The 19093-nt window shown below is 47.4% G+C and overlaps 1 protein-coding gene and 1 pseudogene across 1 annotated transcript in view; one reads left to right on the forward strand and one right to left on the reverse strand.

Moving 5' to 3' along the window:
* The window catches only part of LOC129670315 (60S ribosomal protein L9-like), a 9372-nt pseudogene extending 6726 nt beyond the window's left edge, over positions 1–2646 (reverse strand).
* A 6481-nt stretch (positions 2647–9127) lies between these two features.
* The window catches only part of Prtg (protogenin), a 96552-nt gene continuing 86586 nt past the window's right edge, over positions 9128–19093 (forward strand). The window contains exons 1-2 of the mRNA XM_055596836.1: positions 9128–9209; positions 11106–11408. Coding sequence (XP_055452811.1) covers positions 9128–9209; positions 11106–11408 — 385 coding nt within the window. The remainder of the gene's footprint in view (positions 9210–11105; positions 11409–19093) is intronic.

Raw genomic sequence — 19093 nt, forward strand, 5'->3', positions numbered from 1 at the left:
AAATAAATAAATAAATAAATAAATAAATAAATAAATAAATAAATAAAGGAAGAGAATGAATGAAAGAAGTTCATTAAGGGCTACAGAAAATAGTTGTTAACTACTTAACATGTACAGGTCCCTTGGTTCAAGTCCCAGTACCTCATACCTGAGTTGTGGTGGTGATCCCTGTATTCCCAGCACTCAGGAGGTAGAAGCAGAAGAATCAGAAGTTAAAGGTCATCCTCAGCTACATAGCAGGTTAGAGACTAGTCTGAAACACAGGAGACCTGGTCAAAAAAAAAAAAAAAAAAAAAAAAAGTTGAGTTGACAGTAAATCCTACGTACTGTAGATCAATGAACACTGTCAAAGATAAGCAGGTGCCTAGCAGTAGACCCAGGATGGGTCAGCAAACAACTCCACACAAATCAATGAGACATTGAACGGGCAAGCTCACATTTCAATTGCATATTTTGTTTATTTGTTCGTGACCTTCTGGAAGTTTCTTGACCTTTCCTAGCCCTGGCATCCCTCTGATTGGCTATTGCTGGTGCTGATGCTACTGCTGTTTTGGTTTCCAAACATTTTGCACACACATTATGGCCTGTCCTTGCTTTTAAAATGTGAGATGCATAGCAGGCTTGACCTAGTGTTATTATGGTGACATGTGTCCTTGTCGTGTAATAGACATCAATGAGTAAGTGTAAGTTTTAGTGGCCACAGAACTGAGGGCTTCTCTCTCCCTCTCATTTATTTAAAAATAATTTATTTATTTTTATTTTTATGTACATTGGTGTTTTGCCTGTATGTATGTCTGTGTGAGGGTGACAGATCTTGGAAGTACAGACAGTTATAAACTGCCATGCGGATGTGGGACTTGAACCTGGGTCCTCTGGAAGAGCAATCCGTGCTCTTGAGCACTGAGCCATCCCTCCAGCCTCCACCCCTCTTGCTGTTTTCCAGACAGGATTTCTCTGTGTAGCTGTGTACCCTGGAACTCAGTCTGTAGACCGGGCTGGCTTCAAACTCGGAGATCTGCCTGCCTCTGCCTCATGAGTGCTGGGATTAAAGGTGTGCACTACCATCATCCAGCTGAGTTTTTTTTTTTTTAATTATTATTAACTATAGAAATCAGATTTTCCTATATGAAAATCTAACTTCCATCCATCAGATGAGATTGAATCATCCAGAAGTAGATATTATATTGTGGGATATCCACCGGAGAAGACCACTTGAATACAGGTTTAAGCCGATAGAAAGTCTTTATTAGGTGGCTGGCAAGTACACTGTGTGTCAGGGAACGGAGTGCAGTCCTGGGCCTTTCTCGCTGTGACCTTTTAAGCACAGAACCCACATCACACCTCAGTTAGCAAGAACAGTTAGCCACAAGCAGACTTACAGAAGCCAGAAAGCAAGGTTAGAACCTTCAGGGGCTTTCCTAGAACTATGAACTCTGACAGTTCTTTGTTCTCACTTGGGCAGGTGTTAAGGTCTTTGTGCCGGGCTCTTCGGTCAGAAAGGTGGTGCCTCGGTGTATCAAGCATGGCCTGAGTTGTGCTAAGGTCTGGGGGCCTGCCACAATGACTACTCTTTCCCATCTAACACACAGCCCAGCTCTACCAGTCATCTGTGGTTTTACTGGCCCATGCAAAGCAGAGGAGGAGCAGCAGTATCTGCAGAATGGCTCCTTAGGTTCTGCTGTTTGTAATTTTACTTGCAGCCTCCGACTTCCTGACCCTGCTCTCTCAGCAGTTGTTCTGTGAATAACAAATTCTCACATGCAGACCCTCGGGTTCTAGCTACCCGAAATGGGAAACATTCCCTCATTCTACAGCTCCAGCCTCCTCCCTCTGCCCCTCCTCCTCCTTCCTTTTTAATCTCAAGATAGAGCTCACCAAGTTCCCCAAGCGGGCCTTGAACTCACTCTGCAACCCAGCAGGCTTCGAATGTGCAGTTCTCCTGCCTTAGCTTCCCCGTCAGCTGGGATCACAGGCCTGTGCCACTAGGTCCAATGGGAAAAAACTGTTTCGGTTCTACACTATGTTAGTTTTGCCTTATGCTAAAGGTAAATTCAGATAAACATGCCCTAAAGACAGACGTGACCATCATACCCTAGCCAGTGACAACACAAGTACAGAACTTTGTAGTCTCTCAAAGACCTTACTGGAAAGTACTTTCCATTTGTTTAAGAGAGGGTCTCCTGAATTGCAGGCTGCCCTGGAACTTGGTACTTGTAGAGGATGACCTTGAACTTTTGATCCTCTACCTCCCACGTGCTGAGGTTACAGGCATGAGCCACCTTGCTCGGTGTACGTGAACCTCGAACTTTGTGTGTGCTAGGTAAACATGCTACCAAGGGAACTACAGCTTCAGCCGCATATCCTTGTTTTGTTTTCAAGGCAGGGTTTTTCTGAGTAACCCTGGCTGGCCTAGGACTCGCTCTGTAGACCTCAGCTTCACAGAGGTCTGCCTGACTCTGTCTCCTGAGTGCTGGGATTAAAGGTCTGCACTATCACCACCCAGCTCCAAAACCATCTTTTTAATCAGCATATAGCATAGTAACTCATTATACTTTCATATAAGAAATATCTATTTAGGGCCTATTTAGATGGCTCAACAGTTAAACGCACTTACTGCTTTTCCGGAGGACCTGGTTCAGTTCCCAGGACCATGGAACGGTTTATGACCACCTAAGTCCAGTTCCAGGGCATCCAACATCCTCTTCTTGGTCTCCTTGGACCCCAGGCACGCACCACAGGTGCAGACAGATACATACAGGCAAACGCAAACACATCTTTAAAAATCCATCTGTTCAGTTCTTAGCTGCAAGGCTGTGTCCTTCCACACTGAACAGGGAGCACAAGGTAAAGCAGAGCTTGGTCTGTGCCCTGCAAGTGCCAGCTGCTGCGTGACACAATGAACAAGCCACATGGCATAAAAGTGCCATAAAGTTTCAGACAAAATCTCTATTCCTTCTCCAAAAGTCTGGATAAGATTTGGAAAGGCGGGCGGAGAACAAGATGGCAAGATGGCGGCGCCAGGAGAACACTGCATCTGAGGAGCAGGACAACATTTTCCGTACAGCGACCATTAGACTGAACTCTGGGCCCCAAAACAACAGCGATCGTGTTTCCCCAGGATCTTTATACCTTAATAAGCAGATGAGCATTTTATGTATAAAAAAAAAGAAAAGAAAAAATTTGGAAAGGCATCAGGACAGTGGTAGCACACACCTTTAATCCCAGCAGAGAAAGAGGCAGACAGATCTGAGGCTGGCCTGCTCTACAAATTCCAGTACAGCCAGGGATACAGAGAGAAACCCTGTCTCAAAAAACAAACACACACACAAACAAACAAAAGCCAAACAGCCAAATAGATCCAGAAAGGTCTCAGTTAAAGTGTGGATGCAAACAAGGGGAAGGCTTTAGGGAGCATTCTCTACAAAACTCAGTCAGATAATTTAGGCTCCATTGGGCAAGCATAAGAATAAGAAAAATCTGGTTTGTTTTTTTTTTTTTTTTTTAAATATCCCAGCATTCTGAGTGTTGAGGTCAGAGTGAATTCCAGGACAGCCAGGGCTACATAGAGAGACCCTGTCTTGAAAACAAAGCTATTGTTTGAGGCTAGCAAGATGGCTCAGTGGGTAAAGGCACCTGCCGCTTTGCTGAACACCCCAATTCAATCCCAGGGACCCATACAGTGGCAGGGAGAATCAGTTCCTGAAAGTTGTCTGTCCTCTGACTTCCAACTGTGTGCAATGGCATGCACACCCCACACACCCCACAAATAAATAAATACATGCCGTTTAAATTATTTTTGTGTTTTGTTTTGCTTTGTTTCCCAGGGTCACGATATATATTCCAGGCTGACTTCATCCTGCCTCAGCTTTCCTAGTCCTGGCCTTACAGAAGTGTGTGATGGTGCCTGACACGCTATTTGGGGAACCCCCATACTCTCTCACAGCACCCATAGATGTTCAACCCATGCTCACAATAACTTATTTCAGAATTTCTTTCTTAATTTTTTTATCATTTTATTCACATTGGCGTTATGCCTCCATGTTTGGATGTGTGAGGATATCAGATCCCCCAGGAACTGTAACTACAGACAGTTGTAAACTGCCATGTGGGTGCTTGAATTTGAACCCGGGTCCTTTGGAAGAGCAGTGGTCTTAATCCCTGAGCCATCTCTCCAGCCCTCACTTCAGAGTTTCTGATGGTAGCCGATAGGCTTGCCCAGAAGCAGCTTCCGGAAAGTGAGGGTCCCAGCCCTGCGGCCCCATGCTTCCCCGGCTCTCCTGACCACACAGGGAAGCTATCTGAGAAATCAACGTTCTGCTGCTTCCTGTCCGTGGGCCGTGATGCTCTGCAGGGACTGAATGCACAGGTTATGTTCGGGTGGGTGGCCTTGGAGAGCACTCCACAGCGTATGTGGGTGGACACACAAGTATATGGTGGTCAGTGGTTGATGTTGGGCATTGTCCTCAGTGTTGATTTTTCTTTTTAAGATTTATCTATTTTTATTTGATGTGTAAGAGTGTGTTGCCTGCGTGCATGTAAGTGCGCTGCCTGTGTACCTCCAGGGGGCAGAGAAGGTCACCGTGTCCCCAGAACTGAGGTTCTGTGGGTTAGGAGCCCCGTGTGTGGGCTCTGGGAACTGAACAAGGTCCTCTGTAGGGAGCGGGCGGCCTTGGCCATCTCCAGCCCCGTCATCCTGCTGGAGGTCTCCTGCCGAGCCTGCAGTTCACTGCCTGGGCTGGGCTGCCTCACCAGTGTGTCATCAGTCTGCCTGTCACCCACCTGTCTGCTCCTCCCCATTGCTTGGGCTACAGAGGTGCACTGCGGTGCCGGGGTTTCATAAGGGCGCTGGGGATTTGAACTCTGGTCTTCACGGTTGTGCAGCAAGCACTTCACCCACAGAGCCATACCCCCCTCCCCCCGCCCCTTCGGTTCGTTACACTGGGTACCTGTGACCTACAATTTCAGTCTGAAAAATCAGCGACCTTGCTTCAGAATATGAAAGTAAAACGGGACATGAGCATGGGTCTTGAGGAGCTTCCTCCTCTGAGGGGAACCCCAGGAGGCTGGACACCTCATCTTACTCCTTCCGGGGCCTGCAGGCACTGCTCGAGGAGGGTGTCAGAGCCGGCTCCAAGTCAATCAGATTTGACCCCTGGAAATGAACTCTTCAAAATCAAAGCTGCCTGAAAGGATGAAGGTCTGTCATTATTGGGGCTATCTGCTTACTGGACAGTAATGATGGCGATGACTTACAGAGTTGGGCAGCAGCTGCTTCCCACCCGTGCTGGTAGCCCCCTGCAGCCCGCCGGCGTTGGCTTCCTTCCCATTAAATAAATTGGGGTGGAGAGAGCTTCAGCAACTGTTTATAGAATACTGAAATCCGAACCTGAGTGTGTCAGAAACCCCAAACCAGGCTTCCCCACTGTGGCGTCGCATAGTGGATGAAACATACGCTTCTGGGTGGAAATTGCAGGTCATTCCAAGAGCTGGATGGCTAGCTCTTAACCAGCTATGGGGCTCAGTCCATGATGCAAGAGCAATAATATGTGAGGTCAGTGAGCGAGGAGATATGTACTGAGTTATTCAAAGAAATGGGCTCCGGGTCCTCAAGCCATCAGAATAGGATTTTGTTTGTTTGGTTGGTTTGTTTTTAGGTAGACAAGGGAGACTGGGGATTGAGGTACGTTGGTAGAGACTTGCCCAGCAAGCATGAGGCCCTGGGTTTGATTCCCAAGCTCAGAATGTCCTGAGAATGGTGGTACATACCTGTAACCACAGCCCTTGGAGGTGAAGGCAGGAAGAGCAGGAGCTCAAGGCTTGTCTCTGCTATAGAAGACCCTGTCTCAAAAAAATAAAATAAAAATAAAATGAAAGACAGTTCAACAGTTAAGAACACATACAGCTTTTACAGAGGGCCCGAGTTGGGTTCACATTACCCACGGTAGGAGGCTCCCAGCCAAACATAAATCCAGCTCTAGGGGCTCTGACACCCTCTTCTGGCCTCCCTGGTCATCTACACTCTCAAGCACAAAACCACACAGACAGCCATGCACGCTCAAAAATAAAAAAATCAGCTTAAAAAAATCAGACAAAGTAGAAAAGACAAGGGGGCTGGAGAGTACGGAGCAATGGTTGAGTGCTTGCCTTGAAAATATGGGGCCTGGGTTCACACTCTCGTACTAGAAAAACCACGTAAAGAAGAGTTTACAATCAGAAAGGACTCCATAGCAAAAACAGATAAAACTGGGGAACTGGAAAACATAAACCTTGGCCCCTAGCTATAGCTTATTAATGTGTGCCTTGGTTAAATCTATTTCTTCAAATTAAGTAGGAGACATTACTAGTAGGACATTTGTGCTGGCAAGTATATCAACTTGGCACAAGCTAGGAGGCGGGAGACTTAACTGAGAAAATGCTGCCTCCATACTGGCCTGCGGGCAGGCCTATGGTTTGTTTTCTTACCTGAGAACTGATGTGGCTGAGCCCAGCTCACGGTGGGTGATGCCACTGCTGGGCTGGTGGGCTTGGATGCGATATTAAACAAACAAACAAACAAACAAACAAACCCCCAAAATAACCAGGGAGCTGAAGAGATGGCTCAGTAGTTGAGAACACTGGCTGCTCTTTTGGAGGACCAGGGTTCAATTCCCAGCACCCATACGGCCGCTCACACCTGTCTCAAGATCTGACAGCCTCACACAGACATACCTTCTGGCAAAACACCAATGCACATACAATTTAAAAAAATAATTTTAAAATGCAGCCAGGCGCTGTGGTGCCTGCCTGTAATCCCAGCACTCTGGGAGGCAGAGGCAGGCGGATCACTGTGAGTTCCAGGCCAGTGTGGTCTACAGAGTGCGTCCAGGACAGCCAAGGCTAAACAGAGAAACCGCCTCAGATAAATAAATAAATAGATAGATAGATAGATAGATAGATAGATAGATAGATAGATAGATAAATTTAAAAAGCAAAGCAAAAACAAACAAACAAAACCCTGCACAAACCAGGAAATAGTACTCCTCAGTGGTCCCTGCTTCCTGCCTCCAGGTTCCTGCCCTGATTTCCCTCAGTGAAGGACTTTTAGACGTGAGGTGGAATAAACCCTTCCCCCCCAGCATCTCTGTTTACATCATAGGTTTATCACCAATGAGGAACTCACCTCCTGTCCACCGAGGTGCAGTAAACACGTTAGGCTTGGTTCATCAGGCTGTTTAATGTACTAAGTCGTCTTCCTTCATTTTGTTTCAATGCAAATACCCTTCCTTCCCCAAGGCAGCACCACGTCCCAAGTCATTAAGGCTCCTGGCCGTAACTGAATGAAAACATCTTATTAGCAGTATATCCAGGAAATAGGAATACTTGGGGTCAGCTGGGACTAAGGAGGTGAAGTCAAGAGAAAGAAGAAAATAATCATAAGATACAGAAAAACCTGGCCGGTCTGGGAATCCTGGCTCACGCCTGTTCCATCCCAGCCTGGACCACACACAAGTGAGGTCCAGGTTCCTCTAGGCTACAAAGTGAGCGCCTGTCTCAAAAGGATCCAAACAAAAATGTAGTTTAAATTAAGTTGAAAAGCTTAACACACCTCATTCTTTTTTTTTGTAAATTTCAATGATTAGATATTTAAAAAATCTAATCTGAAGTTCTTCATTTTATTACCCCAAACAAAGTTTCCTTCACCATGAAGTTTTATTCTGAGGTTTAGAAATTGTTCAAACGCATCTAAACTATAAGACGCAACAGAGCCAGGGGTCCTGCTGATTTACATGGGATTACAACGAAATTGCAAAGCAGATTGACTTTTCTTAAGTTTTAGGCAAGAAGGGCAGGGGTCCTGATGGATTTTCAAAACCACACTCCCCCCCTCCCCCCCCTCCCCAACGCAATCTGGAGGATTCCTGAAACTTGCTAAAGGCAGTCAGTGACAAAAGCTAGATTTCCGTCAGCGGCTTTAATTAAAGTTAGCTTTTAGCCTGTGCCCTCGTCATGTGCCAAAGATTTAGATCGGGATTAGCAAACGCTAATCCACGTGTAAAGGCTCCGTAGGCTCTGTACCCATGTTCGCCCCCTTTAAATGTACATTTCGACTCCTCTAGGTTTATCCTTAATTCACTTCAAGAGCTGCGAACAAATTCCCATCCATGGTGTCTTCTTTCACCTGCCTAACTTTTATGCAGGTAACCCACCGAAGTCTGGCCCCACAACAGCAAGCTCTGGACAGCCCCTGATCTCGTCTCCCCTCCCAGGACAGGGATCTTCCTGCGCTTAGTTCTCACGTATTAAAAACTTAATTAACCTGAGGCAGAGTTAAAGCGTCACACCCCCCCCCCAAAAAAAAAAGCAACTGCTAATTTTAGGGCTCTCTTTGATGATTTTGAAGCCAAGGCTGTAACTGATGGGACCAGGGATGATAAGAAGAGTCTCCAAATGTGGGTGGTAGCTGGGGGTTGGGGCTGCCGCCATAGGATGCCTCCAGGGGCGCTGACAAGCTTCAGAAGTGGGAACTGGACTTTACTAAAAACAGGGCCTGGGCGGGTGAGCAAAGGCAGGGGGATGGGCAAGGGGCCGTCAGGGGAGAAGTCTCCGGCCTTTCCACATCTCTCAACACCATCCCTCCACCCCACCCCCTCCTCCGTGCAGAATCCTTAACTGGCCCGCAGGAGGGAGAAGGGCCCCGGGGGACTGGCCGCGGCCAGGAGGATTGGCCTTTGTGGCCCGGTGGCCGGCCGTGGCGCGCAGGCCGAGGGGCGGGGGCCTGACCCCCAGGTGCATTGTCCGGCGGGGCCCTCCCCCTGTCCCCGGGGTCGCCCAGGCGATCGCAGCGTGTCCCTCCGCCAGCAGCGCCGACCTCGCCGTGCGGGGCCCAGGGGCCAGATGTAGAAAGTAGTCCGCGGCCGGCCAGGCTGTCCACTGCGCCGCCCTCTGCAGCCTCCCTCCGCCCCGGGCTGGACGCGACGCGCGTGGTCCCCGCGGCCTGGCGCGCGCGCGCGGGGGTCCGTGCGCCTGCGAGCGGCGCGTCGCCTCGCCACGCCGGAGGAGCAGCGGGTTGCAGCGGAGCCGCGGGTCCAGGAGAGCAGCGGGAGCAGCGGGCGAACGGCCCGGGAGCATGCCCGCGCAGCCCCGCTGAATGGCGCCTCCCGTGCGCCCGGGGATGCCGCCCCTACTGCTGCTGCTGCTGCTGCTGCTGCCGCCGCTCGGCTCGCTTCCAGGTGGGCGCGCTCCCGGGGCGAGTGTGCGCGACCGTGCGCGGGGAGAGGGCGGGGGACGGGCAGGGATGCCCCGGGTGGTGCCGCCGGCCGGGGTTCCCCCGGGATGCGCGCTCCGAGCGCTCCTCCGCCGAGGCCGAGCCTCCACGGGGCCGCTGTCCACTCGCCCTGGTCACGCCATTGTCCGCGCTGCGGCCAGCCGGGGGCTCCGCGCTGCCTCCCGGGCCGCAGCCGCACGTGGTTTTATTTATATTGTTTCCTGAGTGGCAGCCTCGCCGCGCGGTGGAGCGCAGCGGTTGCGCGCCGTTTTCAGGGTTTGCAGTGGGGTTCCCCCGGGTCTCGGGGCGACCGAGCTGGGAGCCCACCCCCGCCTCTCCAGCTCGAAAGCGAGCAAGGAGTTGGGAGGGTAAAATTGCATAGAGACGAGCTTAAAGTAGTGTAGCCCACTTGTGCCCCGAGAGGCCGGGAGAAAGGTGTCTGAATAGAACTTAACTTCCTGCATGACTTGGGGTCTCGGTTTGAGGTCCCTGAAGCCTCCAGATTAACCTTGCACACACTTGCATAAGTTTATTTATCTCCCTTTCTTCAATCTTGGTTTCTTCCAAGACCGAAAAGTGTAAAGTAAATATTAGGGAAAGGAGGGAATTTGAAGAGAGGGCTTGAGTTATTTATAAGTTACAAGCACTGATTTTTCTTTCTTTCGGCCTCCCCCCTCCCCCGTCTCTTTTTTTTTTTTTGGAGGAGTTAGTTTCAGTTAGCAAGAGAAAGGATCAAAGTGGGATGCGGCTCCGAAACACAATGGGCGTCTTCCGGAGTGGGGCATGCTGCTCGGGGCTGCTGGGGTAGCTGCGCCGGGCAGACCTTAGGGAAGTCTGGAGCCCCAGACTATGAGGTTTTCAGGATCTATTTTGATCAGAAACAGAGATAAATCATTGCTGGGTATTTGTAATCAGGGCTTCAAACTGACCAAGAGAAGTGTAAAAACAAACAAACAAACAAACAAACAAAAAACTCCCACCGAGATTCCTAACTTTGTGTTGGCTCAGATCAACATGCTTTTGCTCTCATGGCAGGAGGCAACGGATGCTTTATTCTGGGGGACCAGGGGCTTGTGTATGCTTGGATAAAGCATTTCCTCTGCTCTGATAAAAATGTGTATTGGTTGATTAAGCAATCTCCTATCCCTATTAGACAGTAAGGATCAATTAGTCACGCATTTTTTTTTTCCAACAGTTGGTAGCACTAAAAACGTGAAATAAAGGTTTCCTAATCCGATCACCCACTGAGTACAAGCAGCAAGAGTTACCAACTTTTCAAAGTCTATTGTGTGTCCTTTAAATACCTAGCTGGCTTGGCAGAAATGAAGTAAATGGATTTCTTTTAAGGCGAGGCGGCAGCATCCCTGCTGTAAAAGGGCAGATAGAAAAAAAAATGCAAACTTGTAATTTGTCACAAAAGATAAACGCACTTCCCAAAGGAGTAGGTGCTGGGTTTCCCAAAAACACTTCAAGAGACAAGGAAATAAACTTGCTTGTTCACAGAGTTGGAGTTTTGCTAATGATTTCTTGTAAAATTAGACTTTTATGACTTAACCCTGTTCAAGATCTTTTTGACAAGCTTGTAAAAGTAGCCAACGGCTTGTGCTAGTGAGTTCTGATGATTTTGGGTCTTTGGCAAGAAACCTGAGAACCAAATTCTTTGGCCGCATGAGTCTTTTGAATCTTCTTAGAATGTTTTCAGTCGCTGAAAGGGTTTGCGTTTATTAAGGTCCTTGGAGGTTGACCGTTGCGTTGTGGCTGCAGAAGCTGCCCTAACAAGTATGTCTTCTGCAGTTGTGCGGGGCACAACTTCATGCCTATAATTCTGGATATACCTCTCCCTCTCCCTTTTTCTCTGCAGGAGTCTGGAGCTTTAGCGAACTGTTCTTCAAGAAAGAACCACAGGATGTAACTGTCACAAGGAAAGACTCCGTCTTTTTAGATTGCCAGGCTCATGGAGAAGGTCCCATTAAGGTCACGTGGTTGAAAAACGGAGCAAAATTGTCTGAAAACAAACGGATCCAGGTTCTGTCTAATGGCTCTTTATACATCAGCGAGGTGGAAGGCAGGCGAGGAGAGCATTCGGATGAAGGATTTTACCAGTGCCTGGCAGTGAACAAGTACGGGGCCATCCTTAGTCAGAAGGCTCACCTGACATTGTCAAGTAAGTGTTCTGAGTTCTACTTGGCGGTTAACGGTTTTCATTTCTAGAAGATTGACTTATGAATAGCACTAAAACCTTACATACATTAAGAAGTTTACCAGAGATGGTACCAGCTGGCACTAACGGAGGCAGGCAGAGAAATCTGCAAAAAAAAAAAAAAAAAAGTAAACTTGTGTTGTTGGGAACCAAACTCAAATTAGACTTTGAACATAGTGTCAGAGGAAACCTGACCAGGTGGCCCTAGGTAAATTTCCAGTGTTGCTCACTGTAAGAACTACATGAAGAAGTTTGACCAGTGCAAACGAAGCTGTTGTAAGATTTTAATCTTTTGGAAGTCACTGAATGGAAACAATCACAAATAAATCTTCCTGCCGTGTGGCTGGCTCTTGAGTGCTAAATCTTTCTTACAGCCCAATCTCTCTCGGACTGTTCTTAGATCACCCATGTTGCTTTTTGATTGCAAGCCTTTCAAGTATTTCTAGTCTTTTCCAGCTGGGAAGGAAAGAGATTAAGGTCTGTTTCTGTGTTAGGCCTAATGGAATTAAGCCAGATCTGCTATCTCTCTCTTTTTTCTAACTTTAAAAATTTTTATTTCATGTGTATTTTGCCTGCATGTGTGTCGGTATAAGGACGTCAGATCCCCTGGAACTGGAGACAGTTGTGAGCTGCCATGTGGGGCTAGGATTTGAACCCGGGTCCTCTGGGAGAGAAGCCAGTGCTCCTAACCGCTGAACCATCTTCCCAGCCCCCACATTGGCCCATTTTTTTCTTCCAGTTGTCATACAGTTTGTTGCCTAAGGATGTCCTTTATATTAACATCAAGGGAGGGAGCCTGCGTGAGCCTAAGAGATCCCCCGGGGTGGCAGCACCGTGTCTTCAGGTGGCCAAGCGGCACCCAATGAAACGGGACGCTGGAAGGAGTTTTACGGGCCTAGCTGTTAACCTACACGGGGCAGGCTCAGCACTGTACGCACACTGACCCCTTGTTCATAAAGCGCACAGCAGGAAGAGCATGTTCTTGAGATAGTGGCAGAACCCTTAGGGAGTGGTCTGTCCAAGGTCTACACAAGAGGCTTGGGGGGGGAGCTTCCGTTTCCCAGGCGACTTCACCTGCGGCTTTCGGGCGTGGCGCCGCTGCACTTGGAGAAGCACTTGATGTGGCTTGTGCGCTGATGATGAGTTTCGGAAAACAACTGCAAGCAGAGAACTATGTTGAACTCTGTTGAACAAATTAGAGATGCTTCCAAACCCAGCCCCACCCCCGCCCCTGCCAAAGAACATAACCATGAAAAGATAGCTGCTAAACCGCATCCCCAATACCCACCCACCTCCTGCAGTTTTCCCCTGGCTCTGATCGTTGGCCAGGAGTCTTTCTGTCATTGAGTACTGGTTTCACTGTGCAGTACCACTTTGAGGAGAACGCACTTCAGCTTTATGCTCTGTTCCTTTGAGTCTTGTCGAATGTACAGTCCACTCTGGGATTCCTGTATTTCCATCTTTGCACATTTGCGGAATCATTTTTCCCTTTTTAATTTTGTCATTTGTGTTGCCTTTGTGGGGAAGTGAGTGGAGGCGGGGAGTGGCTTAAAAGACAAACATTTATCTGGACCGCACTTATTTCCAGGACCTCCTGAGGAGCCTGACAGAATCCCACAGTTCACCCAGCCTTCTGACTCCATAAATAATGAAGCATGCTAGGACCAGGGGCTGGGTTTGTGAAGAAGTGTTGGAGCTTCTGTTTGACATGAATGAGTGTCTGGGTTCAGTTCCAGCCCCAAAACCAAACCCCAGATAAAGAATCCCAACCAATCATACAAAAAGCGTTTGCCCTTTTGAGCATCTTCACATTTTTGTATCTTTAAAAACTTCATTAACAATACTTAGATATTAATCACTTTGCAAAGTATTGTGTGGAAGCAGAAGACCTAATCTGCATGTTGCAAATATCAGAACTTTACATTGAAAAATCAGGTGTGGCACATACCTGTGATCCCCTCGTGTGGAAAGCGGAGGCGGGAAGATAGTGAGGCAGTTCTAGGCCAGCTTGGACTATATCATCAAGCCCTGTCTTAGAAATGTTTATTTACTCCCTGAGCCATCTCACGGGTCCTCACAAACAAACCAAACTTAGACCATCTCTTTGCTGTGGTCGGGGACTTTTAACTGGAATTGTTTCCTCCAGTCACTGTTATGGATTTAAAACAAGACACGTACAGTGGATTTAAACTTAGGTTTCTCGTGAAAAATAAGGCTCCCATGGATCCTGAAGTCATACAGTTTTGTTGTTTAAGAAGCAGTATCTTGTGACGGGGGCTCTAATTGCTCTTCCTGTGCAGATGTTATCCAAAGTGAGCAGGAAGAGGGGAGCAGTAAGTGGCATTCTGTTGGTGTGTGTGTGTGTGTGTGTGTGTGTGTGTGTGTGTGTGTGTTTAAAGACAGTTCTTCCACTTACTGGTAACAGCAGGGCACAAATGTGTTCTTTTTGTTTTCTTAGGGATTTTATGAGTGAATGCATCTTTTGGCTTAGCAGCAGTAGCTACCTGTAATCTAAAACTTTTAATCTGCACCACTCAACATTTTTTTTTTTTTTTAAACACACAGGGCTTAATCTTAGTTTCTGAATTTAGCAGCTAGAAGCGGAAAGTTGCACTCTGGGCCAGAATTCCATTATTCATGTGTAAATTAGGAATGGGCAGGGTTAAAAGGTTAGACGCTGGCCAGGGTGAGGTTTACCCTGTGATAAAGAGCAGATGACCCTCATTCATGGGCCCCAGCTTTCATGTGGCTCTTCTGCAAAGTTGCTTCTTGCCATGAATTGTTCTTGAGGAATGCAGAAATTTGAAAGCGGGCTGGCCGTCCCTTAAGTGGCACGATGGGACCTTATCTCCCCGAACATCAGCGCAGGGTTCTTCCCCAAGGCCTGGAGGGCTGGCTTTCCGGTTGTTCACCCAAGCACAAAAGAATGCGTCTAGCTCAGTTTTGCTAAGGCATCCCGTTTTAAAAGGAAAACACAGGGTTAATATAATATATAGCTATTTTTTTTAAAGTGATTCTTTGCATTGACAGCCATTTTATCGTGTTCTTTTTGACATTTTCACGTAATTAGAAATGAGAGGGGAGTGATGTGGGGATTCTTTTTCCTAGTTGCATATAATAGTAATCAGGAAATTCAAGTAGGGCCTATAAATCTAAATATGTTAACTTTTAGTACATCAAAAAAATCTCACCCACCCGAGTGCTAAGTCTTCTGCATAGAAACACTGCAATGAAAACATTTTAGGAATACCACGTAACCAGAGATCAGCGCTGATGCCTTTTTGCGTTCTTAATGCTGGCGTAAGATAAACCTCAGAGGAAAGCGTTAGTGCGCCGCCACAGGCTCCTATTTCAACACGTTTAAATTAAGATAAGGGAAGTAAAGGAGGAGGGGCGGGCATTTCTGTGGTGTGTAAAAGTCTGGCCATCAGCAAGGACTGAACAGGAAGCTATCTGTTTGTGCCCTTTCCATAAAGGGCGGAAATCAAAGCCTCTAGATGGGGAGAGAGCACAAATCTGGCCTGTTTTAGGGTTTTCATGCTTTTTTTTAAAAAAGCTTGGGCAAAGACAAAAAAATGTAGATGGAAGAACATAGAAATTCTCTTACCTTCATAATGCTTTTTTAAAAAGTTTGAGATGAATCTTAGGCTCAGTGAAGTTCCTTGGGGGAGCTTTTAAATAACAAGAATCATCGCCTTTAAAGGACAGCGTTGCCTTTCATGAATAAAAGCTGCTGCTGCCTCCGTGTAGGTGAAGCTTCTTGCATTTTTATTTCGTGAGTGTAGTTTTCTTCCTTAAAGAGTCCGTTAATCAGTTTTCACCCACAGTCTATTTTGAAATGTAAAGGACATTAAGAACATTTAGAATAATGTTTGAGAAAAGGGGATGGCATCCAGGTGTGGTAGCGCACTCCTATGATCCCAGCACTCAGGGAGGCAGAGGCAGGCGGATCGCTGTGAGTTCGAGGCCAGCCCCGTCTTCGAAGTCTGTGAAGTGAATCCGGGACAGCCAAGGCTACACAGAGAAACCTTGTCTCAAAAAAACCAGGGGGGTTTGGGGAGGTGGCGTGGCATCTGAAAAGAGAATAAGATTATGAAAATATAGCTCAGATACTGGGATTTTTATTAGAAATCCTGGACCCCAAACTGGTAAAATTTTGCCAGGGCGTCTTCTTTGCGGTGAGGTTGTGGACTCTGAGGCCAGCCTCTCATCTGTGAGACTGGCAAACTCTTGCAGTCACCTGCCGCAGCGCTAACATGGAACTCCAGGTTGCTGCATTTGGGGACAGTCAAGAGAATGAGACAGGTATTTAGAGAGCCTGACCTGCCCACCCTGTAAAATAAAGCTGAGTTACGGCTTCCTGAAGCAGCCTTGGGAGACACAGCCTGTTTTGCACAAAGACTGTTGACTGTTGGCTGTTGGCTGTCCTGGGTTCACGCAGTCAACCTGGTAAAAGCTGCGCATGCCTGGTTCTGCTGGCTCCTCTGGGGAGGCTTGGCTCTGACCGCTGTCTGCTTCAGGTCAGCTCTCTGCTTCAGGTCGGGGCCCAGATAATCTCTGGCCCACTGTGCATGCGATTCACTTCTCGTTTTATACCACTTGTAACACTATCTCCCTCTTCTCAAGAGTTGGTGAAAATAAAAAAATTTTTTTTTAAAACAATGCAGGCTCCAGCAAGGAGGTAGAGTTTTATTTTTCTTGAACACACACACACCCACTCACACCACACAAATCCCACCCCCTCACACCACACACACACGCACACACACACACACACCACACAAATGTGTTTTATTTCTGCCCATTTTTAAATGAAATCTTTAAAAGAGTCTTGCATCTCCACCCCTTTGGTGGTTGTCCCTGAGGGTTCTAGAGAAAGGTCTTCACAGCTAGGGGTTGTTTGTACAGCCCCTGGGGATCTGTGCTCCCATGTTTACCAGCTGGGTCTGCTGAGGGAGCTCACAGCGAACTAATCTTTTAAGCAAGGCTTTGGGTTGACTGCATGTTTCAGCTAATAAATCAAACGCTTTTGAGGTTACCCCTGTGAAAGCCGTATTTTTAACTACAGTTTGGAGACACGATCTTTATCTTGCAGCCAGGGTATCTTAGCCAGTAGTAAACTGATGAAGACTTACTTGCAAAACAATCAGCCAAGTTGAGTCATGCTTGATCTATTTAAGGAAAAAAAAATAAAAGATATATTTATTTTAATTTTATGTCTATGTGTGAGTGCCAGCCTGGTACCCATGGATGCTGCCAGATTCCCTGGAGCTGGAGTGTATTCCAGACATCCAGAGCATCTCTTTGTGGATGTGGGAAATTGAATTCTGGTCCCCTCTAAGAGCAGCAAGCAGCCGGGGTTGCTGGCTCACACCTTTAGCTCCAGCACTTGGGGGAGGCAGAGGCAAGGCGGATCACTGTGAGTTCGAGGCCAGCCTGGTCTACAAAGCCCAGGACAGTCAGGGAGACACCGAGAAACCCTGTCTCTAAAACAAAACAAGCAAACAGCAACAACAAAGAGCAGCAGCAAGCGATCCGAACTGCTGTTTTTGTTTTTTAAATCTCAGATTCTTAGAAACTGCTTTTGATAAACCCTAAAGAGCCAGAATAAAGCAGCCAGATCTCTTAACCACTCAGCTCTCTCTCCAAACCCTATTGAAGTGATTTAAGCATTTTCTTTTGTGGTACTGCTTTATACCGTGTGTGTGTGTGTGTGTGTGTGTGTGTGTGTGTCCAAAAGCATGCTTTCTCCTGAAGCTTGCTGGGACAAGGCTGGGCTGGTTGGTCAGTGAGACCCAGGGATCTGCTGGGATTGTAAGTGTGTGTCTCTATGCCTGTTTTTTTTTGTAGATTTGGAGATCAAACTCATACTTTCATACTTGAGTGGTGCACACTTTACTGGTTGAGCTCTCTTCCCAGCCCCATAAGGATTGCTTGGGATTAGTCATGTTCTTCTGCAATAATCCTTTAGAGTATAAGCCTTCTTATGGTTTTACATATATATTTTTTTCAAGACAGGGTTTCTCTGTAGTCTTGGCTCTCCTGGATTCACTTTGTAGACCAGGCTGGCCTTGAACTCACAGAGATCTGCCTGCCTCTGCCTCCTAGAGTTAAAAATTATTACAATTTTATTTCCTCTTTGTGTGTGTGTATATATATGTATGTATATATATGATACCTCATGAGTATAGATGAGTGTAAATGAGTGTAGATGCCTCCTGGGGATTGAACTCGGGTTCTCAGGCTTGGTGACAGGCCGTTTTACCTGCTGGCCTTACTGGCATTTGTTTTGGAGTTTTTTTTTTAATATTCAGAGTATAGTAAAACTGAGGGACATTTCATCTATGCTACCAACACCTCCCAGGCCTCAGGAAAATGTTCGAAAAGGTCTTTTTGGTTGTGGGTACCATTTCTCAGAGTTCCTGAGCACTAGCACGGTTGGCACTCTGAGCCAGATAACTCCTTACTGCGATGCTGTCTGCTGCCTTCCATGATGTGTTCCAGCCTCCCTGGCCTCTTCGTCCTTCCTAGCAGTGATGACGACAACAACGAAAACCCAGGCACCCCTGTTTGAGGACCACTGACAGTTCTGTGGGTGGAAGGAAACGTCTACCCAAGAGTCTCTTGGGGTGTTCTGCGGTTGTGTGTCACTGACAGGCCACAGAACATTGGCTGGGCAGTCGCTGGTGCTGGGTGAGTGGTAAACTCCAGTCTCTTCACATGGGTCAGCAGTACTGTCCACGGTTGTTCTGAGCAGGAGTCCGACTTCGGCTCATGATGGTGCAAGGGAGGCAGCATCTTGAGAGGGCACCGGGGTCGAGTGAAGGGGAAGGCACCGGGCTTGACTGGCATTTACCAGCCTACAAGGAAGTTTGCAGACAAAATTTCAAGTGGTTGTTTTTTAAATATTTGCTTTAGATTACCTTATTAGGAACAGGAAAGGAATCTGGTAGATTTTAGTCTTCTGTCTTCCTCAAGATGGCAGGGGTGTGTGTGTGTGTGTGTGTGTGTGTGTGTGTGTGTGTGTGTGTGACTGTGTGTTCATGGGCGTATGCATGCCTGTGGATGCATGTGTTGGTGTTGGTGACGGCCAACCTGTGGTGTGTTCTTCGGCTCTTCCCACCTGTTTTTCTGGGATGTGGAGACTCACTGAACCCGAAACTCATTGACTCACTCGTCTGGCTGGCCATGAGCCCGAGATCCTCCCGTTTCTGTCTCCCTGCCTCTGGGTAACCTCGCACTGGCATGCCTGGCTTTTCTGTGAGTGTGGGGGATCTGAGCTTGGGTCTTCATACGTCCGCAACAGACCCTTTTACACACTGAGCCACCCTTATAATGGAGCCATTTAAGTCCCCGAGAAGAAAGTTAAAATAGAGTGTTCAGTGTACCATTTTAGACGTCGTTCATGGGAGGGAGGTTTAAAGCCAGATAAAGAGAGTTTAGATACGTGTATGTTATTCGTTTATGTTTATTTTTGGGGTGCCAGGGGTTCGACCCGGGACCTTCCCCACGGCAGGGATACACTTCTGTCACCTGAGACTTATCACCAGCTTGACTGTACTTTACGATTTATTTTGTCTTTATTTTATGTGCATGAGCATTCGCCTGCATGTATGTGTGCGTGCGGTGCCCTTTGAGGCCAGATGAGG

This window comes from Psammomys obesus, unplaced genomic scaffold, assembly GCF_907164565.1.
Source record: "Psammomys obesus unplaced genomic scaffold, mPsaObe1.curated_primary_1811, whole genome shotgun sequence".
NCBI classification, from domain to species: Eukaryota; Metazoa; Chordata; class Mammalia; order Rodentia; family Muridae; genus Psammomys; species Psammomys obesus.